The following is a 16,570-nucleotide window of genomic DNA, read 5'->3' on the forward strand; positions in this document are numbered from 1 at the left end:
AATAAACTGCAGTAGGTTGGCTTTTGTTTCAGGATATAACTGATGTCACATAGCAAAGTTCAAGAGAACATGTGTTTGACAGAGGGGTCTGGGTAAATGGACAGCACTGTTTCTCTGGTTATCATTTGTATTTGGTAACCAGAGTTTGATTTCTGTTTAATATTGTGCATGATTTTTACAATGTGCTTTATTAATTTCTAACACACTAACTGATAAAAGGAGTTTTTCTTTTTCAGAAATGCAAGAAATAAAGGTAATGTCTTCAGACTTAAAAAATTCCAATTATAAATCGGAAACATATGGAAGGATGTTCATACAATCACTAGGTCATTTTTCAGCTGTCTCCAGTTTGCAGCTGGTGGCCCTAAGAGTGACCTAAAATCATCTAATTTACAGAGCTTTGGAAATAGTTGCAACTTTTCATAAAAATACTGGAGATGTTTACGCACAACTATTTCATCTCAGGTACTTTTTTAATGATTCTGAATCTTGAAGAAGGTTCTACGTTTTCTCTCTAGGACATGATGATGTTTATTTTACATTAAATACCACCTCTGAACCCTCCTCCATCCCTCAAGGATGCTGAGTTGGAATATACTTTACTTTACACAAGGACTCTTCTATAGCACCACGTTCAGTCCCCAAACCAGGAGATTGCTCCCTCCTCCCCTCTGGGATACCTTTAGTTCCCAGAATAAATGCTACCCCATCATCATCACTGGCATTAAACTGCCTTAGAACTATTTTTACACCCTATATCAGGACCTCAACAAAAAGCAGAAGGGAATGAAGGAGTCTGAGTACTTTCATATCACACACGTATGCAGCAGCAAAGAGATATAAGTAGTTTTAGAAAGTAGAATCCCACACAAACACCAGGCAGAAAAGGCCTGTGTTTTAGAAAATAAAACTTGTGTAGAGAACTGTTCCAAAAAATTATTTCTTTTAGGTTACAAAAGAAGAAAATAAAAATAGAACCATTGAGTTCAGTTTTAACATCACTTAATGATTTTGCCCTCTTTAACAGTAAATCTATCTCTCACTTCTTGCAGATTATTCTGTACATGTTATCAGGCTGGTACAAGAACCGTCTTTTCCTCTATAAAACCTTTTCTGTTATAATGGCTCCAATCCAGAACAGCTGGTCAACATTGTGAAGTGTTTAAATCACACTCCACACAAGAGCTATGCCAAGGAACCTCTACCACGTTACCTTCTACATGAAGTAGAAATATCACACACAAAAGAAAATCCAACATTGAGCCCAGGAATCTTTAAAAGCTTTCCTAATTTGTCCTCATCTCATTCTGTCCCACACAAATTTCTGGCCAAGAGAAGACACTGACTTTTGAGCATTTTGTGTAAGTGATTCCCAGCATCCACCATAAGCACAGGTCAGCTGAGCAATAATCCATAGTACTTTTTTCCAAGAACACTTATAAACAGTAAAACTCAGAAACGACAGAAGTTGCCAATATCATCCTTTAGGGACTATGATACAAAATGAAAGCCAAGGTCTTTAAGCAGCTGCAAAATACACTTTCTTTGTCTAAATATAGAACAACCTGAGTTATTAAAAAGAATCTCAGCTTTGGTTTATTTCATAAGGAGTATCTTGATGGCAACTTTATGGGACTGCCCATAGTGCTGCCTCATAGCCTTATTAAACCCCATACCCCAGAGATAAGGCCCTATCTTTTCTCCTCCCCATTTTTCTTTTTCCAGAGTTCTGCCTCCCATTGCACAACCGTAAGTCTTTATACAGGCAGTGCCAGGCCCTGCTTCCATGTAATTCCTACAGGCACCTTGGAGAAGTCATTTCCAACCAGTCTTGCACAGAGGAATGTCTATCCCCTCTGTATTGACATATAAACAGCACTAAATACTTTCATTATTTCCCAGATGCTGAAGATTTAGTCAGCAACATGTATAGTTTGGATAGTTACCCTCATTTCTGTTTTGCTCTCCTATGTTTTTCCTATCTCTGCCATCCATACCCATCCAACTTCTAATTTTTTCTCTCCTAAAAGCTCTTTATTCTTCATTGTCTAACGTGACAGAAGGGAGCCTTGGAGAACAAATTTTACACCTACTCTGTATGCAAGCCTTTTCCCCTAAAGTTAAGTTTTTCTGAAAGCAGAATCCAGAGACTAGAATCCACTCCCATCAGACTGGCTTGGGTTCTATCCACTACAAGAAAAGAAGGCTTGTGGTTCATTTACACTTTCAGCTACACTTTATATCCTTACAAAATTATAGGGAAATGTGACTACTGTTCAAATTTAAGCCACCATATCATGTCAACAAAATTAGGAAACATAATGTTTTTAAATGCCTAACACTCCAGGTGGAAGTATTTTGTGGGGAAATCAGTCAGTGCAAATGAGATACCATGGGGAAATCAGAAAACACACCATGAACACATTATTAAGGTCCTCTTCAAAAACTGGAGCTCGGTGAGTTAACAACACAGCAGGCTTAGGTTTCCAGAGAAGAAAGCACCTTCCAAGTACATCAATCCTTGTAACCAGAGTCCAAGCAACAGACACTTACACATCCAATTTCCAAGCACTAACAGTGCCTAGAAAGCACTCCCTGCTTGCCAGGGTATTTCCTGTGAGCTCTCCTACTGCCAGTGCATATGAACCACATATTTCATCTCACATGATTTTGTGGTTATTTCTAGTCACTCTGAGCAGGAATAAAGCAATATTCCTGTTCCTTGTCTGCAGCCACTCACACCACCCCCATCCCTGTGCTGATCTGAGCATCTGGTACATGTTCAGATAAAAACTGGTTTTATCTGACATTATTTGCTGATGTATTTTCTTCTTTCATGACAATGCAGACAAACTATGGGACAAGACTACTACTTTATTTGGCAGTGTAAGCTACTCCTTGATGATCTCATGCCAAATGAACTACTTAACATCTCACTCTTTGAATGTATTTGTAAGGAAGTATTCATGAGTTTCTGAGAAGTGCCTTTATTGCAGTGACTACACGTGATAACATTTCCGTGATAAGCACACAACTAAAATCTTGTGACCCTGATGACCACAGACTTTTCACAATGTTTTGTGCAGAAGCTGTTCCTGAAGTTGTCTAAAAATCCAGAGCCTCTTCTCCTCTTGCAGATCAAAGCAAACAAGAGTTTCCTTGAAGACTTCCTAAATTTTCAAAGCTTCATTTATCTAGTAGTTTTCCCTCGTTTTTTTGAAGTTGTCATATGTAAGGAAAAGACAAAGCTATTCCTAAGACATTCTATGTATGTAGCTGTGAAATCCAGGATTTCAGTACTTACAAAATAAATTATCATAAGACTATAATAAATATACTTAATATTTTCAATCTTGCTTTCAGCTTCAATACTTACTACTTTTCTTCCCTTAGAATAGTTATCTTTTGATTACATTCAAGCATTGGAAACATTTGGATGCCCCAGAGACAGAGGAAATGTTAACCTGGATGTTTGGCAGAGGGGTGGCAGCTGGAAAGGGTAAGTACAAAGCAGAGCCCTGTCATTACTTCCCAGACATGCATGAAGCCCGGGGGATGGTAAGATGGTACTGACACTACAACTTAACCTCTTCCAAGCTCCTGGTGTCCTTATTATTCCAGCAGAATAGCATCCAATGGGATTTGGGGCCCAGTTTCTATTATTACTGAGCCTCTTCCCTTCACATCTCCATTATATCATCACAGCATTATCCTAGAGCAAGCTTCAAGTCCAAACTACCACACTGTTAAATTTGCATATGAAGTAAACTACAAACCTTTTTATAAAATCCAAACGAGTTCAGAAACTGGTAGTATTATAAACACAAAAATACTTTAGAGAGCAACTGGCTGTAGTCACTCTGCAGATTTACTACAGACATTTGGCTGCTAAACAAGACAGCACTTAAAAGAAAACTTAACCAAAAGGTCCACAGCTTATCACCAATATTGCTCTAGGGGAAAAAAAAAAAAAAGGTATGACAATAAAGGAGAAATGTAAGTCTGGATATATTCCCACTAGATTTTATTGCTACATATTTTTTAAAGACTTGAGAAAGCTACTCTATAAACTTTCAAAGTTGGTCATCTGTCTCCCATTTGTGCTGACTGCCAAAAATTCATGATGAGGAAAAGGATGGGGGAGGAAGAAACGCGTTACAAATCCAGAAAACTGCTGCTCATAGTTCAGATGGAAATTCTACACCTTGACAGCATTTACTGAGTTACCGATAGAACTGAAACACAGCTTTATTCAAAGCAAGTATTTATTGTGAAACCAATTTTTCAATAAAATGTCTCATAAGTCAATTAATGAGGCATTCAGACATTGATTGTCTAAAAATCTCAACACAAACACCAGAAGTCCCAAAGAATATTTTTCCAGAACTCTTCAGACTGAAAAGTTTCCATTTCATAGGTAGGTGAAACCTCTCTAAGAGTACACAACTTGCAATAAAACATTTTACTATTCACAAAATGTGACTAATACAACAGACGTATGTTTTGGCTCTACCTCTGTCTCAGAAAGCAGCTGCTTTGTCTCCAGGCTGAAGCATTTCAGAAAATGGATAACACATGCCTTATTGGAGACCTCCAGTTTGCACAATTAATTCTTGATTTAGAGAAAAAGCCCTAGCAAGTATAAAGAGCAAATCACCACAAAGCAGAAAGCTGCCATTTTAACAAGGAACACCAAAAGTAGGATGAGCTACACAGGCTTAGCATTTGCCAATGTTATGCAAAGTACAACCCCCTGCTCCAGGATATTACCTCTCACCCTGGGGAGAGAATTCTGGCAAAGCATTTTTGCCCCATGGAAAGCACTCTACAGACTGTCAAACTGAGAGAGTATTCATTTCAACAGTTTGGATCTAATTCATAACTTGAACCTAAAGTACATTGACAAAAGAGTAACTATAGATAAGGATATCTGGTTTTTCACTGAAGAGCTTGGAATCTGCTAAAAAGGTAGGTGGACTTTTTTCCTAAAGGTATATTAACCTAGAAGTTAAATAAAACTAGAGTAAAGAGGAGAAAAATGCTGTGCAAACATTTATTTTTTAAAATAGTGCATGCATATTTGCAATGTTTCAAAGATTGTTTGCAGCCTCTTCCCCCTTTCCTGCCTGAAAAGTGCACAACCTGTGCAATAGTCTGAGGGTACTAAGTTATCCTCTCTTGTTTAGCCTCAAATATAAAGTAAAAGACAATGAGAGGCTATTCTTATAGAGCATTTAGGTTTGAAAATCCTTATTTTGACAATAAAAAATGTACTTGAACCTCACATATTTTAATTTGTTCATCTACATACATGCTAAATATTTCATATTTACAAAATCCTCTTGCTTTTAACAAAAATAAACTGGGAAACAAGCAAATGCAATTAAGATATTTTCCTTATTAGTTGGAAAATGTTTATTATTTCCCAGTTTCTTCTCACGTTAAGAACAGATTTTATAGAGTCTAATTAAAGGATATCAAGAGTTAAAAGTTGTTCCATGTTCCTTATGCGTTAGAAACCACTGCCAACAAGTCCTCTAGGCTTTAAATATTGTTTTGACGGATTGCATTTTCATTTCCAGTCCCAAAGAAAGTGTTCTCCAGAGTCCAGGCACGAGCAGATCTTCACCAGCTCACTGAAAGCTACATACACTGTTCTGGGCAAGAATGGAGACTTTGCAGGCTACTTTTTTTTTGTTTGTGTTTGTACCTTTGGTAAATCCAGCACCACCTCTACAGCAAGAATCACTCCAGTTTTATGACTATGAAACAGATGTTTCCATGGGAAGCCTGATCCAACAAGATTATGAAATGCAATCCAAGGATATAAGAAAGGTATTTTACTTATATTTTCGTTTTAATATTTTTAACTGCTGAGCATTATATGAAAAAGGTGTTATGTGCATGTATGTGAGTTTTATGGAAAAGTCTTAAAATAACAGGAAAACATACAATGAGTTCAGACATAGGGAAAGCCACTCAAACTAAAACCACAAAAATATTACCCTTGCTACAGTGAGTAAGCCACAGAAGGCAGGCTTGCACAAATAAGGCTAAAGCATCATTTTAACTCTGCTGTACTTACGTGCCTACAATTGTAAGAGTTTTGAGAATAGGGTATTATATTCATTACTAGCTCAACAGTTTGAACAATATTGTATTAACTCAGTAAGTTTGCTTAAAAACAAAGAAGGTGATTTTGTTGTTTTTTGGTTTTTTTTTTTTTAGTATCAAAGTAATAACTGGAACCCCTCTTTTTATTGAGCATAACCTGCCAGTATAAACCACAGTTTCTCTTTCGACTTGCCAAACTATCAAGTTTCTCACCTCAGTTTCTCAGGGGTGGGTGGTTTGGGTTTTTTTACAGCTCAACAGTTCAGCAGTCCCAAACTTCAATAGAATGTCCAGTGCTGCAGGAGTCACCTACACTATTAACACTTTGAGGGTCTTAATAAAGAAAATATCCCTTACGTCTCAGTGAGCTCACCAGCATCTCCAAACAAAATATTTTTGTTGGGTGCTCCACATTCCTGCCTCTGAATTTCAATACAAAAGCAGAAGACACAAAGCCAGGGGAGAATTAAGTGAAGTGCCACAGCCTCAGCTGCCAGGGACAGTTACAAACCTCACACCTCCATTCAGACCTAACCAGTACACATCAAGAGAAGGAGATACAACACTGATCAGGGAGAAAAACCAGCAGTGATTGTCCCAAGAGTAGTTGCCAAGGAAAATACCACAGATCCAAACCAAGTGGTAACAGCCCAGTATGAAAAACTCAAGGAGGTTTTCATTAATATTAACTGTACTTGTTACAATAACAGTCTGTTAAGCAAGAAAAATAAAACAGCAAAAGATAGAAGTAAAAATTTGCAGCCCAAATATAGAAAAATCACTTTTGCATACCTTTTTAATATTTTCCCAATTCTCCTATAAAATTACAGCTTTCCACTGCACGACTAAAACAAACAGCTACATATTTATATCAAAAAAATGTCTAAGGTATTTTTAAATCTGACATCTGCCACAGTGAGGAAGTAACATGTGTTCATAAACCCATGAGAAAGGCACTATATAAATGACTTGTAACTAATCAGTGACTATCTACTCAGAAACAAGTTTTTAAAAAATACTAAACCTGTTAACTTTAACCAGCTAGGCACAGCATCAGATGACACCCATTAATAAATTGTTTGCAGTAGATTGCTGCTGTTTCAGTAAAGGAACAACAAGGAGTATACCTACATGGAAATGTGCCAACAGATGTGCCACAGACAAATGAAAGTCCTCCTGGCAGTGCTATAAGCTGGAGGTCTTCCGAAGGCCAACAGTTCTGCTTAGGATAATTCTAGGAACGTAGTCAGTCATTATTTCCATCAGGTCAGTTCTCCATTGACATGTTTTCATTGCAAAATAATAAATGAGTTCCTTATGTGCAACAACTACGTCGCCACAAGTGCCAGTGCTCCCAGCTGAAATCATGGGGTGCACAAACAAATCTTCTATTCATTTATTGCAAATTTTACTCCCCGAATATTCCAAGTGTTAACTTGAACTGAAATGCCTGCCAAACGTTTCCTCAAGCATGCCCAGTCAGAAATCTATCTTGCATACAAATTTAACTCCTTACTGTATGCTTGAACCCACAGTTAGAAAAAAAGACTTTTACTAAAACCATCAGAAGAAATGTATTACTATGATTAATTGAAACCACAGCCTTGAATAAAATTTGAGCAATTTAAAACACAAAATCTTAATTTCCACAAGAGAACAGAACCACCCAATTAGATGCTGTCTCATAGCTGGACTAACTAATTTCATTGAATATAAACTACCAGCTTTACAGACCTTTGTGTTGTAAGATGAACAAAATACTTTGAAGAAATTTGAAGATGGTTAAAGTATTTAGATGTGAAGCGTTAATGTGGCTTTGTATGGGTAATTCTGTCTGGGCAGTGAAGTGCAAGAGGCAAGTGGAAATTAAGTACGTGAGTAGGCCAGTACTCCTTCAGTGCATTCCTTACATATGCAAGTCACGAACTTGTGGTTATAATCCAATCAATCTTCTGCACTGATGCTTCATGGTTAGGGATTTGCTGATTAGCAATTTTTTTTTTTTAAATTTTAGGGATTTTATGGTATTCTGCAAATTACCAGATTCAATTTTTTGTGACATTTCCCACTGGCAGAGATTAGTGATACATTGCATTCTGCTAAGAAGTCCCACGCAGACTCTTCGATGGCTCAAGTAGGAGACTGTGCTAGAAATCTTCACCTGGGACAGATAAGCTGTGTCAGCAAATGTTGTTAAATGTCCCTCAGGAGCCAAACCAGCTGCAGCCATACAAGTGCAGTTGTTCTATTACCAGTCCATGCACTCAGAAGCCTCTACTGGCACACATTCCTCAAGGTCCACGTCTTCATGTGCCTAACCAACCTATCTATGTGAGCTAAATCCTTCTGCAGAAAGCTTCTGTGAGATTTGCTGTTCGCTGGAGTGTAGCTGTTGAGCTGACACCCCCAGCTTCCCTCCATTCAGCACAGCCAAACTGCTGCCAGCATCCTGAGAACCCAAAACTTCACTAGGGCAAACCAACCTAGCCCAAACAAGAGCCAGAGCCTGGAGAGACAGACGCAGGAAAGAGCCAAGGGATGGATGATTCACAGGCTAAAAAGGGGTCAAAATGACAGAAGCTGGCCAAGATATTTGTTTCTCAGGCTTTATGTCAAGCCTGAGGGCTTTGTTTTGCAGAATACAAAAATTCCCACAGTAAAGTATGCGTAAGCAACTAAATACCAAATAAAACACAGTATCAGAAATAGCTTGAAAGCTCTAACTTGCACACTGCACTTGCAGGTGAACTACCTGTGTCCCTGAAGGAGGGGAGAGCTGGGGGATTAAAAAAAACGAAATGGGGTTCATTTGTCAGCACTCCCACTGTGCAAGCAGCTCTCCAACAGAGCACTTTGCTCCTGCCAGGGCCTGATCCTTAACCATGTTTAAAGCAAAACATCTTCCACATCTCATAATGTTCTTCCCTGCATGTGTTTCCAATAGCCACACACACCAAAAACATATTGTCTTGTTCTGTCCTACAAATATTCCCCATCAAAAACAAAACAAAACAAAACAAAAAAACCCCAACCAAATGAATGATGTAATCCAAAACCAACCTGAAATCCCTTAACTTTAATACATGCAAATCACAGTATAAGGCACTGGATCTATACTGTAAATACAGGAATTCTGTAAATTAAATAGGTAATTCTCTAAAATTCCCCCAACATCCAGTGAAAACCTGACTACTGTTCGTCACATCACAAGAGGCCCTTTCTGTTAGCAGCCCACACCTTAAAACAGACTTACATGCAGTTCATGAGAACAAATTACTCAATTTCAGCCAATACCTGCAAGGAATGCGTTTATAAACTAAGTTGTCCTGCAATTGAAAAGATGCAATGACTATCTCCAGGAGGAATTCTGAAGGGCTTTAAATGCAAGGGTATCTCAGCCATTTTACTGAGATTATTTGAGTAAAACAAGAACAAAATACAACTTATACTCACAGGAATCCTACTGAATTTTGCCTGATATGCAAAATCTTGATCTTCAAAACTCTACTGTTTGTGAACACCAGCCACTTATATATTCCTTCCCACCATGTAGACTATATTTTCTATTTTGTGTCTACTGTCCTTTCCTAAAGAACTCGAGTTTTCTAAAGAGCACTAGCAGCATCTTCCCTTCTTGCCTTTCAAAGTGACTAGTTCATGTGTAAAAGGGATAAAACACCACCTAAGTCATCCAACCTGTAAGGGCATTTTAAAAATTAAGCGCCATAAGGACATATGTTATAGGAAGCTCACTTTTAAAAGAGGTTATTTCAGATCCTTGTAATGTTGTTGCAATTTGTGTTTTAAAATAACATTTGCTCTCTCACAAAGGATGGAAAAAACGTTTCTCTTGACACTTCCCTAATACTGCAAAGTGATGACAGCCAACTCGACGTCCCACCAACAAAGGACACAAGTAAGTTAACTGATATGAATATTGTCATGCCTAAAATATCCAAAAGAATATATTTTCATATGCAAATCTAATGTGCAAAGGATGGCGAAGGCTATAGAATTAATCTTTTCATTTATGAATGTCTTTTATATCTCCTGTGGAAAACCTTCTAACTTCTGATGGAGCAGGCTGAAAAATTTAAAGGATCCTCAGGTAAATTCTGAATACACAAAGCACAGCTTGTAAGAACCTCCACAGACTTACCCAGTCATATTTGCCATTGAGATGTACCCAAGTTAAATAAGTTAGGCAGGGCAAGTAAGAAAAACAAAACACACCCCCCAGTAAGTTCCACAGTTCAACCAAGTGATGATGAAATATGATGTGTTTGAAGTAATTCAATAGATTTATTTGAAGAATTGGCTATTCTCAAAGTTTACATCTAATTATCAGCAAGGTCAATATTTAAAATACATCAGGAACATTCTTCACCTGCCAAAGCTTCCTACAGGCTCTGGGTACATTATCCAGGTTTCTCCTAACAAGCCCCAGTGCTCTCTACACCTGAAAAGGACAAAGTTTCTCTGCCAAACAGAGCAGTGAGAAAAGGACACACTTATTTTGTGTGTCTGTGATCTAAACTTCCAAAAATAACTGATGATTCAGCAAGAGCAGTGGACTGTCAATCTACACCAAAGTGCTAATTCAAGGTTAATTACTGCCAAACAGCACCTGTCAACAAGCCCCCATCAAAACCTGAGCAAGTCTCCAAGAACATCACAGCTTCTAGACAAACAAGCATAAACACTATTGCCTTTTTAACAGTTTGACAAACATTTTCCATTTCCTACACAAACATATGAAAAACAAACAAATGGGGCAGAACTCTGAAACCTAAAAATGATGATATTCACAAAGCTAAACCTCAAAATCTTCATTCTGTTCTCTGCAGTGCCCCTAAGAAAAAGAATTACTGTTACATGTACTGGGTTGGCTTCCCAGTATTGAGCAGCTGCTTCTGTACCTCCTCACTGGTTGTAGAAGATCCTGTTTCACTATGTAGTGACAACTACCCCATGGAATGACCCTGCTGTCTGCACTGCAGACACGCTAGGGTGGAAGCTAACTGAAACTCTCAAAATACAGAAAACACAGCACAAGACGCAGCGAAACTGGAGTCACAGCCACATTCATTATATGTGTTTGAATATGGCTGGCATAAAAGATTAGGGCAAAGCAGACGTTACTGATACTTTACTATTGTCCATGAGGAACAGGATAAGGCACAATGGTCTCAAACTACATTACAAAAAGTTTCTCTCTCTACTTAAAACAACAGATGTAAAAATCTCAGTATGAAACTGATAGAGATTGTCCACAGGGCTCTGAGCAACCTGATCTACTGGAAGGTGTCCCTGTCTGTGGCAGGGGGTCAGAACGAGATGATCTTTAATGTCCCTTCCAACCTAAAGCATTCTACGATTCTATAAATACACATAATATATATAAAAAATATATAAACATAATTGCTGGAGTTTTTAATCAAAAGATTTAAACAAAATAGTAGCTAGGAATAACACAGAATAATGTGTGACCTGCCAGAAGTGCTCCAATGCAATTATAGTACCAAACGTGTGCACTGCCAAGTGTTTCTCCTTGTGGGTTTCTGTTCTCTAAAGAATGATTCCAAATGTGATATTTAACATGGTCACAGACTTGCAGTTGTCATATTCACCATACTCTTAGCCAACTAAAGATGTAAACTGAATTCAAAAGCTGATTAATAGCATTTCACATGCTCAGGTAAGAACAGAGATTACACACAGGGAATAAAAAGAATAAAAAAACCACAAACACTTGAGAACATTAAATCCTTCCAGAACCTGATGCAAACAGAATTTTTTTAAAACCTAACAATGGGAAATCTTAAAAGATACTAGAAAAAACCCTCTATTTGGAATAACCAAGCTTAAGTGAGTTGAGTAAGCTGTGAGTGTGTGCTCAACCCCCCTTGCTGGCAGACCTGCCCACGTGTTTGCTGTGCGTGTGCCTGAGCGGCTCCGTGTACTGCGAGGAGATCGACATCGAGGCCGTGCCCCCCCTGCCCAAGGAAACCGCTTATCTTTACGCTCGCTTCAACAAGATCAAAAGGATTGCAGCCTCAGACTTCGCCGACATTAGTAAGTGACACCCCCACTTCCATTTCTGTTTGAGAACAGGAACTGGAAAGGCAAAATGGCAGCACATTTTGGACCCTGTAAACATCTTAATACTCCCAAAACAAATCAGGGAAAGAGCAGATTGCTAAAAATGAAATTGAACTCTGCATCCCAGCCAGTCTTAAATGACCAGGCATTATTTTTCCTTCAAATGCTCCAGGGACAGATCTCCCAGCTATCTCACTCTACAGCATGACAAATTCTATTAGTATCTGAAATCATGTATCTGTAAGACAAAAAGAAGGATCCAGAGTATTCCCCTTCCCCCCCCCCCAATTTAAGACCAGGCAAAATCCAAATGTCAATCTTACATATTTTAACAGTATTTACATTTGTACATCACAATTTGGATATAACATTTAGCATATACAGCCATACACATTTCATGTGCCATGGAATTATAAAGTCAATACTTAGATTTTAATTTCTTTTGTGTAAAGCTACCTTGAGAAGAATCGATTTTAGTGGAAATAGGATAGAAGAAATAGAAGACGGAGCCTTTTCAAAGCTTCTGCTGTTGGAAGAACTTTCTCTTGCTGAAAATCGACTTGTAAAACTTCCTGTTCTACCTCCCAAACTAACAACATTTAATGCAAACCAAAACAGAATCAAGAGCAGAGGAATCAAAGCAAATGCTTTCAAGGTAAGGAAAAATGTAATAATTTCAGTAGCCAAAGTAAACAAAATTACTAACCAGACTATTCAGTCTGCCACCAAATTGTTTTTCTGTCTTTTTTGTAACCTAAGAAACAAACTATGATGATGCAGCTTTCCAGCTTTTCCTTTGCTTTTAAGGCACTCTGGAATATCAGTCATTTGTGCACTCACTCTCTCATGTCCTTCATGTAGAAAAGAATTTTCTATCAAATACCTCACCTACATCCTTCCTCTCCTACATGTGAAGAAAAAATATTCAAAAACTGATGGCTCAAGCGCAGTTTTGAGGACCACAGAAATACAAATATATGCCTATAGCACTTTATAGTGGTCTCAAGTTTTATGACCAACATGCTGGCACTGAAATTTCCCAAACATAGAAGGTCTGTTCTATCAATTTCTTGATGTAACAGAACTCAACATCCACAGCCAAAGAATGGGTTTTCTTACATCAGTTTACAGGCTACATGATCAGAAAAAATTACTGATGTCTTGTAACAGGCATGAGTTACTTAAGCTCAAGTAATACCAGCATTAGTAACCTCTCTTTCTGTTTAACAGAAGCTCACAAATTTGGCCTACCTCTACTTAGGACACAACGCACTGGAATCTGTTCCCCTGAACTTACCGGAGAGTCTGCGCATTCTTCACCTTCAGGTATTCCCAAAGGATTCCCTTAACATCCTCTTAGGAAAAGCCTCAGTAGTTACACACTTCCAATCAAACTTGTTCTGTTCTAAAACAGTTCCCACTACAGTTTTCCAATGCACCTCTGAATAAAACAATTTACCTCTAATGTGTATGGCCACAACCACCCAGAAGTTGCTAATTCCCACGCAAGGATTTATTATTGCTTTCTGTACATCAGGCATAGGAAACGGCAAAATGAAGCTCTAATCTTTTATCAACAATGCACTGAACATATGCATGTACACATTTCTTTATCAAAACATTTTGGTTTGCAGTACAACAACATCACCACCATCACGGATGACACGTTCTGCAAGTCCAACAACACGCGCTACATCCGCACCCGGATGGATGAGATAAGGATGGAGGGCAATCCCATCGTCCTGGCAAAGCACGTCAATGCCTTCTCCTGCCTGAGGATGCTGCCCGTGGGGACCTACTACTAGCACTGCTCGTGTCATTCCACATGCCAAAGCCAGGCATGGTAACGAGGATCACTTCCTCTGTTTACAAGTTCATATCCTCTCCTTACTAATGCTCTTTTCCCCGCATACCCAGGACCTTCTGCTATGTTGAAACATTCTCCTCTGAAATAACCATTTCAAACCAGTCACTTTAGTAGTTACAGCATCCCTCCTGCTTTCAGAATCTTTTCTGTTAATGAAAGTGTAAAAATATATATATATGCACACACATCATCTCATTTTTTATTTCACCACACACTCTTTAGGTAAAATCACACAAAAGTGCTTGTTCTCATTCTTTACCAGCACTCAGAACAATCACCACGTTTTACTTTCAGATAAATGCAAGATATTCTTTGAGCAAGCCAAAGAGGAAAAATACTTCTGAATTCCAGTGCCACTCTTTTAATCTGAAATGCAATCTTTTCAGTCGACCTTCAAAGGTGTATTGGATGAAGATGCATATGGGAGAAAGTTATGTTTAGAAACAGAACTTCTCAAAGCTTAAATTCATTAACGTTCCCTTTAAAACTTGATTTGTGGTAAATGAGAGTAACTCCTATTCAGGTTTAGTACACCAAGCAACATAGCAACTGGAACTTTCCAAAGATGTTTTAGATTTCCTTCTACTATTTTGCTTTGAAAAATCACGTGTTTTATTTTTACACAAGGTATTTTTAAGTGAAATACATCTGTTTTGCTGAGCTGTTCTCACAAGAGCTGTTTTTGCAAGACCAGCTTCCCATTTTAAAACAACAATCTAAGTACAGCATAATAGACTCAAATATCTTGGTTATTAACTAGTGATGTAGACCAGCCCTTGGTTCCACAGCTTCTCTTGACAGGAAATGTGACAATATAGTTAAGAGCAAAGCTGAATTCATGTGTTTACCTGTAAATAAGTATGATTTCATCTAGATTTCAGTGCAAAGAAACAGAATTACCCTTGTACAACAATACTTCTGATCATTAGGGGAAAACCAAATCAAATTTTTAAATTAAAAAGAAAAGTTGATTCTATCATTAATCTGAAATCAGAATTAACTTCAAGCATTTCACTCAACTACTTTAACCTGTACAGCATATTAAAAACACAAATTGACACGTGCAGGCCTTGACAGTCAGTTCATCTAAAACGGGACATCATTGATAAAGAGCACAATGTTTTTAATTCCACAATTACACACTTCTGACATCCACTTTCTCCCCTCAAATACCTACCACAGGTGTAAAGCCTCCAGACAAATGAATGCCAAAGGTGTATTAGTTACTATTACCACATCAACTTTGTACTAATTTTGAAGCTAGTATAGATTCCTAATTTGTAGAAATAGTTAAGCATCAAATGCATGATGATGTATCACTACATCTAGAATACTGATTTTACAAGATATTTTGTATTAATTTTATTTATCTTATTTAGCTAAGCCTCGATTTGTTAGTGCTTGTGCTATGGGGAATTGATGCCCACTTAATTCTGAACATGTATTTTTGCCCTGAACCTATTACCCAAGAAAACCAGCAATCCCCAATATTTTCCATTTTAAGTTATTTGGTGAAACAAGAAGGAAATTCCATTGTCTTAACTGAGAACAAAACAAAGTCTGGCAGCAATACTTGGTTCTCATTTTTCCACATAAGTCATAAGACTCTGATGTTCCCAGGTTTTTAGCAAAACGTAAAAAGCAACTTCAAAGCATGTAAAAATACATTCCAATGTCAAGCCAAATTTCTATTAGGAAAAAAAATTAAAACCATCAATTCTCTCATGCCTCTTGTGATAAATGCCTATGATAGAAAAAACACAGCCATAAGTGTAATAATGTTACATAAGCAGCAGCCTGTGATCTTATCACAAATCATTGCTACTAAAACAAGCTCTTTCCAGTATTAACAGGATCAGTAAATATCACCAAAAATGTGTATACACAAATATACGCACATTTTTGTAATATATACACATGTAAACATTCTAAGACCCACCCACTACCACACAATTAATTTTACATGAAAATGTTGTATATATTTTTGAAACTAATTATCATCAGTAATGCTAATTAACACTCTTAATACTTTGTGAGCAAACCAAAGTAGACAAGTGGTACCTTCTGAATGCCTCATGCAGGCACCAAGTTATCCGATGTGTTTTATTTACTTTCCCCATTCACAGCAAGTTAATCAAAACATGAACTGAGAAGGGCTTCAGGAGGGAGGATTTCCACCTCCTATTTCTGTGACCAGTACTAATATCAAGCTGAATGTAAACCATTCTATTTTTTTCCCTATCACTCATTTCAGTTCTGTATTTCCAATAAAACTTGAATTTTTGTTCTTGTTTATCAGTATCAGCTTCAACAACCTGCTCTTCCAGCCTTGCCAACGTGTTTCAGTTGTTCAGCCTCACAGCAGACTAAGGTTAGAAGATTATTTGCAGACGTAGATCCATTTTACAGACATATTTATTGTGACACTAGCAAGACCTGCCATACAGAATACTTGGGGAACACTCCATTTGCTCCTTCAAAACCTAT

The 16,570-nt window shown here is 37.7% G+C and overlaps 2 protein-coding genes across 2 annotated transcripts in view; one reads left to right on the forward strand and one right to left on the reverse strand.

Moving 5' to 3' along the window:
* The window catches only part of CENPP (centromere protein P), a 112,652-nt gene that overhangs the window by 83,470 nt on the left and 12,612 nt on the right, over window positions 1–16,570 (reverse strand). The window lies entirely within an intron of this gene.
* On the forward strand, window positions 4,687–16,384 carry OGN (osteoglycin). Its single transcript, XM_032121290.1, has 7 exons — window positions 4,687–4,968; window positions 5,583–5,835; window positions 9,946–10,030; window positions 12,031–12,189; window positions 12,669–12,871; window positions 13,447–13,542; window positions 13,851–16,384. Exons 2-7 carry the CDS (start codon window positions 5,668–5,670, stop codon window positions 14,019–14,021), a joined length of 882 nt encoding a protein of 293 aa, XP_031977181.1. The 5' UTR covers window positions 4,687–4,968; window positions 5,583–5,667; the 3' UTR covers window positions 14,022–16,384.

This window comes from Corvus moneduloides, chromosome 11 (assembly GCF_009650955.1).
Source record: "Corvus moneduloides isolate bCorMon1 chromosome 11, bCorMon1.pri, whole genome shotgun sequence".
Lineage (NCBI taxonomy): Eukaryota > Metazoa > Chordata > Aves > Passeriformes > Corvidae > Corvus > Corvus moneduloides.

What these genes read in the sequence shown, in the direction of transcription:
- OGN (XM_032121290.1), top strand. Translation starts at nt 5,668, where the DNA reads ATGGAGACTTTGCAGGCTACTTTTTTTTTGTTTGTGTTTGTACCTTTG. An exon ending in AATCCAAGGATATAAGAAAG is followed by an intron (nt 5,836 to 9,945) that starts GTATTTTACTTA and finishes TCTCTCACAAAG; the next exon opens with GATGGAAAAAACGTTTCTCT. An exon ending in CTCAGACTTCGCCGACATTA is followed by an intron (nt 12,190 to 12,668) that starts GTAAGTGACACC and finishes TTTTGTGTAAAG; the next exon opens with CTACCTTGAGAAGAATCGAT.